The sequence below is a fragment of the Dermacentor variabilis genome, chromosome 9 (genome assembly GCF_050947875.1).
Source record: "Dermacentor variabilis isolate Ectoservices chromosome 9, ASM5094787v1, whole genome shotgun sequence".
In the NCBI taxonomy this organism is placed as follows: Eukaryota; Metazoa; Arthropoda; class Arachnida; order Ixodida; family Ixodidae; genus Dermacentor; species Dermacentor variabilis.
This window is the reverse complement of record NC_134576.1, coordinates 82,299,161-82,305,627: the sequence shown is the minus strand read 5'-3', so window position 1 is coordinate 82,305,627 and position 6,467 is coordinate 82,299,161. Positions and strand designations below refer to the sequence as shown.

The window sequence follows — 6,467 nt, the reverse complement described above, 5'->3', positions numbered from 1 at the left end:
AACGCTAAGGCTTCAAACTCCAAGGAAGCTCAGCCCACTAAAATGAATTACCTTTCCGATCACTGCAAGCTACGTCAACAGGATTTGTACGTGTCATTTAATATATGCCGAATTTGAAGAAAAAAAATGTTAGGATATACGTAAAATGCTAGACTGATAAGCTTGTGCAGATAAGCTTGCATCAGCTCAAGCGGACTAGATAATTTGTCACTGCCCGGTTTCGAAGGGCCCGCCAAGGGGTCCTCATCATGTCAGGGGGTGGAAGCTGAAACAGGTTCGGTCGCGAGGGTAGAACAACGCGAAGGAAGTAAGGACCGCTCGCGTGGCAAATGGTGGGGCACCAAGAGGTCGCTTGCTTTTCACCACATCCTCTCCTTTTGTGCTTTCTCAGAACGTCTGGTATGCGCGAGCGACTTTGACTCGAGTACTGTCTGTGCACGTCTCTATACCCTCTCTGCCTTCCCTCTCTACCCCTTCTCCCTTTCCCCAGCGTAGGGTAGCCAACCAGACTCTTGACTGGTTAATATCCCTTGCTTCCTTCTTTCCTTATATCCCCCTCTCTCTCTCTCTCTTTCTCTCTCTATCTCTCGCCTTCAGCCCAGAGTTATACCGCTCGACCCTGGTGTCATACAAGGTGTGGACGTGCTCATCAAGGTGCGCTGCAGTGACCATAGGATGGTAAGAACTCGAATTAGCCTAGACTTGAGGAGGGAACGGAAGAAACTGGCACATAAGAAGCCGATCAATGAGTTAGCGGTAAGAGGAAAAATAGAGGAATTCCGGATCAAGCTACAGAACAGGTATTCGGCTTTAACTCAGGAAGAGGACCTTAGTGTTGAAGCAATGAACGACAATCTTGTGGACATTATTCAGGAGTGTGCAATAGAAGTCGCTGGTAACTCCGTTAGACAGGATACCAGTAAGCTATCGCAGGAGACGAAAGATCTGATCAAGAAACGCCAATGTATGAAAGCTTCTAACCCTACAGCTAGAATAGAACTGGCAGAACTTTCGAAGTTAATCAACAAGCGTAAGACAGCTGACATAAGAAAGTACAATATGGAAAGAATTGGACATGCTCTGAGGAACGGAGGAAGCCTAAAAGCAGTGAAAAAGAAACTAGGAATTGGCAAGAATCAGATGTACGCGTTAAGAGACAAAGCCGGCAATATCATTACTAATATGGATGAGATAGTTCAAGTGGCTGAGGAGTTATATAGAGATTTTTACAGTACCAGTGGAACCCACGACGATAATGGAAGAGAGCATATTCTAGAGGAATTCGAAATTCCACAGATAACGCCGGAAGAAGTAAGGAAAGCCTTGAGAGCTATGCAAAGGGGGAAGGCAGCTGGGGAGGATCGGGTAACAGCAGATTTGTTGAAGGATGGTGGGCAGATTGTTCTAGAGAAACTGGCCACCCTGTATACGCAATGCCTCATGACTTCGACCGTACCGGAATCTTGGAAAAACGCTAACATAATCCTAATCCATAAGAAAGGGGGCGCCAAAGACTTGAAAAATTATAGACCAATCAGCTTACTGTCCGTTGCCTACAAAGTATTTACTAAGGTAATTGCAAATAGAATCAGGAACACCTTAGACTTCCATCAACCAAAGGACCAGGCAGGATTCCGTAAAGGCTACTCAACAATCGACCACATTCACACTATCAATCAGGTGATAGAAAAATGTGTGGAATATAACCAACCTTTATATATAGCTTTCATTGATTACGAGAAAGCGTTCGATTCAGTCGAAACCTCAGCAGTCATGGAGGCATTGCGGAATCAGGGTGTAGACGAGCCATATGTAAAAATACTGGAAGATATCTATAGCGGCTCCACAGCCACCATAGTCCTCCATAAAGAAAGCAACAAAATCCCAATAAAGAAAGGCGTCAGGCAGGGAGATACGATCTCTCCAATGCTATTCACAGCATGTTTACAGGAGGTATTCAGAGCCCCGGATTGGGAAGAAATGGGGATAAAAGTTAATGGAGAATACCTTAGTAACTTGCGATTCGCTGATGATATTGCCTTACTTAGTAACTCAGGGGACCAACTGCAATGCATGCTTACTGACCTGGAGAGGCAAAGCAGAAGAGTGGGTCTAAAAATTAATCTGCAGAAAACTAAAGTAATGTTTAACAGTCTCGGAAGAGAACAGCAATTTACAATAGGCAGCGAGGCACTGGAAGTCGTAAGGGAATACATCTACTTAGGACAGGTAGTGACTGCGGATCCGGATCATGAGACGGAAATAATCAGAAGAATAAGAATGGGCTGGGCTGCGTTTGGCAGGCATTCTCAGATCATGAACAGCAGGTTGCCATTGTCCCTCAAGAGAAAAGTTTATAACAGCTGTGTCTTACCAGTACTCACGTACGGCGCAGAAACCTGGAGGCTTGCGAAAGGGATTCTACTTAAATTGAGGACGACGCGACGGGCTATGGAAAGAAGAATGGTAGGTGTAACCTTAAGGGATAAGAAAAGAGCAGATTGGGTGAGGGGACAAACGCGAGTTAATGATATCTTAGTTGAAATCAAGAAAAAGAAATGAGCATAGGCAGGACACGTAATGAGGAGGGAAGATAACCGGTGGTCATTAAGAGTTACGGAATGGATTCCAAGGGAAGGGAAGCGTAGCAGAGGGCGGCAGAAAGTTAGGTGGGCGGATGAAATCAAGAAGTTTGCAGGGACAACATGGCCACAATTAGTACATGACCGGGGTAGTTGGAGAAGTATGGGAGAGGCCTTTGCCCTGCAGTGGGCGTAACCAGACTGATGATGATGAAGCCCTTTCATGTTGTCGAGAGGGAGGGATTCAAACAATTTGTAGCGGCAAGTTTGACAATGTTATAAGCCGCCTTTCATCAAACTAAGTGCTCTGTATTCTTTCAGATTCAGGTGGCCATCACGGGCTGCAAGTTGCCATCGCAGGATGACCTCAGACAGAAGCTCCTGCCCGGGAAAGCATCAGCGCTGCAGACCAAAATATCATCGTCTTTGGCGGCAGCGGAGTACGTCTTTATCGCACTACACGTGTGGGCGTCGCAGTCTACGGAGGGCTTCCTGGCTGTCGAAGCAACATTCGTGGACAGCGACTTCACGGCTCATACGTACCTCCTCAGTTTCACTCGCCTGACGAGGAGCCACACAGCTGCTCGGATCCGCTCCGAGTTCGACGCAGCATTGCTGCAGTGGAACATCGCTGACAAGGTGAAATATGTATTTTGGTACAATTTCGCCTCTGTTAACTGTTTTTATTTCATTTCCAGGTCCTTCGCGTGGTGACAGATAGCGCTTCGTAAATAATAAAGGCGTTTGCATTTACCGGGTGGAAGACTGAAGAGGACGATGGTGATGACAATTTCGACGACTGCCTGGAACGCTTAACCAAGGAGCTAGCTTTTAAGCGAATTCCGTCAGTTGGAGCAATTTCGATTTGGCTGCGCGGCCCACAGCCGGCAGCTTGCCGTAAAAGACATCATTTGGCTGCTTTGTGCTATTAAATAACATATTGGTTCCACCTTATGTGCACTCATACTTTGTTCGTTTGTTATTTTCATGAATAAGTTCTTTGGGCCAAGCTTTGTTATATAATTTTCCAGGAATGCATGTACAAAGAATGTATGAATATAATAATTGCCCTTTGAAAAGTGATGCTAGACAACTGCGTTTATTGCAGTTTTGGTGCTTCAAAGCTTTATTATGCAAATGCCCCCACTTCATGTTTAGCCAAATTTTCAAACATGCTTCGCTTTTTTTATATTGGGAATTCGTGTTGCATTTGCTGCCATGGCCGAGGTTTCGAACTCGGCTTTCCATCAAACAGTGGCTGTGGATCCTTTTTCTGCCGCACGCCAGGCACCAAGCTAACGCGAATTCGAGGTCTGCTCTCACCACGTCAATCAACCGTTGTGAAATACCGCCAAAAAAAGAAACTGACACATCATGTAAAGAACGCCACGGTGTCCCGAAGTTGCATCTTAAAATATTTGGATTTTGTTGATTCCTTGTTCAAGTTATTTTAGTCTTATTGTAGTTTGTGCTCATTGCTATTTTTCTTCTTTCGTGATCTCTCTCTCTGTTTCGGATTACACCCTCCCCTCCCCCTCCTCGCCTGCCCGGGGAAATGAAATCCTGCATACGTCACTCCTTCTAGTACAAATCGCTCTGCCCGTAAACAAAGTTGCCTGGCACATAAGACCAGTCAGCGAGGCGGCAGTATGCTGATAGTATGTTTATTTTAATGACAAAGTCCATTTCATTAAGGAAATACCAGCCGTAATGTAGTAGTCATGGCACTCCGTGCTCGTTTATTGCTAGGAAGGTGCAGCCTATGCATTAATGTGCACTCAGTTTATCGCAGGACTACAGAAAACGGCTGTGTCTGTCCCCACTTTATTTTCTCTAATGCAATCTTGAAGAATGTCAGTGTGTCGTCGAGTGCAATACAGTACGATTACTTATGTCATCATTCTCTTTCTGAAACTCAACTGCATTGCATGTTACCTGTACTTGCTGTGGCAGTATTCACTAATTGTCGTTCCCGCTTTATTTTAGGACCCAAATGCCGAGGAAGTCGTACAGAAATGCGGTGTCATCGTTGCGTCTGTAGACAAGAGCACCACCGACACGGATAAAAAGTGTTTAATGTGGCTGGTTTGCATTTGGAATCTCAAAACGTTACGAGGTGGAACTCGCAGCTACGAATAATGAGAATTCACGTACGTCAACATCGATGTCTTTTGCGCGCACAAATTAAAACAACATGAATGACGTGGCATGATATTACACGGAGTAATAATTATGGCGACAAGAAGTGTCACTAATCGCGCAAATTATTCGCATACACTGCTAACTGCATCGCTATTACACGCATTCCGTTTGATAACATCACATAGACGGCAGCACATTCCAAGTCACATGTGCGAGTCGCGGCAAAGCACACACAACGTGCTACGTCCACTCTTCTGTGCACGACTCGCCACACGCAGTTTGCTCTTTTCTAGCGCAGATGGACAAATTGAAGCCACATGTTGCATTTCCGTAGCCCGTAAAAACTGTTTGTTCTAGCAGTAGAGAGCGAATGCTCATCATTAGATACAGGTAACATCGGAAACCGTCGTTTCTCGCCATCGGCCTTACCATGCGCATTCTACTTCCTGACGCGCTAGCGAACGGACGCAGGAAACAGGTGCAGCGTCGAAGATGACAAGGACTACGAAATCGTGCTGCCTGCTCTGCCCACCGATCGTGTTGTTTTAAACACGTTGTTTTTGCACGGCGACGTGCGGGTGAGGCCCTACAGGGTCGAAGATTTCCGAGACGCCCTCGCCAATGCTGGTGTGCTCCCCGACGCCGTGGCGTGGGAGCGTACCAGATCAACCATGTGCGGGCGGTGACGTTCGACAGCACGGAAGCAACAAAGAAACTGGCTGCGTTCCAAGAGCTGCGAGTTAAAGGCCACCGGTGCATTGGTATTGACCCCGAGCACCAGCAGGTTAAACTGCGCCTGCATTGGATGCTCCACGGAGCGCAAGATGAAGACATGCGGACTGCTTTCGCGGCGTTCGGGAACGTGACCGAGGTGACGCGGGAGCGTTGCAGCGTCCAAGGCATGAGAGAGAGGTGCTCAACCACGAGGACCGTGCTGCTCAAGCTCAAGGAGGGAATGAAGGTGGACGACCTGCCCCACCAGGTTCGAGTCGCCGGTGGGTTTGCCCTTGTGGTGGTACCCGGGCGGGCGATGCAGTGCCTGCGCTGCAATGGCACGGGCCATGTTCGCCGCGTCTGCAAGGTGCCCAGGCCTTCGAAGTGCAGACGCTAGGGACATGCAGACGCTGACTGCGTCCGTACCTACGCGTCGGCTACCGGGCTGCAGGAAAGACGAACGAGAACGCGGAAATCATGGACGTCGCTTCCCCCACTGCCTGCCTTGTCTCCAGCCTGCTTCTTGCCTACCTTCGCATTGAAGTCGCCCATCAGTATAGTGTATTTTGTTTTGACTTTACCCATCGCCGATTCCACGTCTTCACAGAAGCTTTCAACTTCCTGGTCATCATGACTGGATGTAGGGGCATAGACCTGTACAACCTTCATTTTGTACCTCTTATTAAGTTTCACAACAAGACCTGCCACCCTCTCGTTAATGCTATAGAATTCCTGCATGTTACCAGCTATATTCTTATTAATCAGGAATCCGACACCTATTTTTCGTCTCTCCGCTAAGCCCCGGTAGCACAGGACGTGCCCGCTTTTTAGCACTGTGTATGCTTCTTTTGGCCTCCTAACTTCACTGAGCCCTATTATATCCCATTTACTGCCCTCTAATTCCTCCAATAGCACTGCTAGACTCGCTTCACTAGATAACGTTCTAGAGTTAAACGTTGCCAGGTTCATATTCCAATGGCGGCCTGTCCGGATTCACGTCCGTGCAAATCATGTTGATTATGGCATCGT

The 6,467-nt window shown here is 47.3% G+C and overlaps 1 protein-coding gene across 1 annotated transcript; it reads left to right on the top strand.

Moving 5' to 3' along the window:
• The first annotated feature begins 493 nt into the window (after positions 1–493).
• LOC142558075 (uncharacterized) lies at positions 494–3,534 on the top strand. The gene is made up of 3 exons (XM_075670236.1): positions 494–678; positions 2,904–3,221; positions 3,281–3,534. The coding sequence occupies exons 1-3, from the start codon at positions 676–678 to the stop codon at positions 3,311–3,313; spliced, it is 354 nt and encodes a 117-aa protein (XP_075526351.1). The 5' UTR covers positions 494–675; the 3' UTR covers positions 3,314–3,534.
• Positions 3,535–6,467: the final 2,933 nt, after the last annotated feature.

Coding starts and splice junctions, on each gene's coding strand:
- LOC142558075 (XM_075670236.1), top strand. Junction 3,222..3,280: donor AGTGGAACATCGCTGACAAG/GTGAAATATGTA, acceptor TTTCATTTCCAG/GTCCTTCGCGTGGTGACAGA.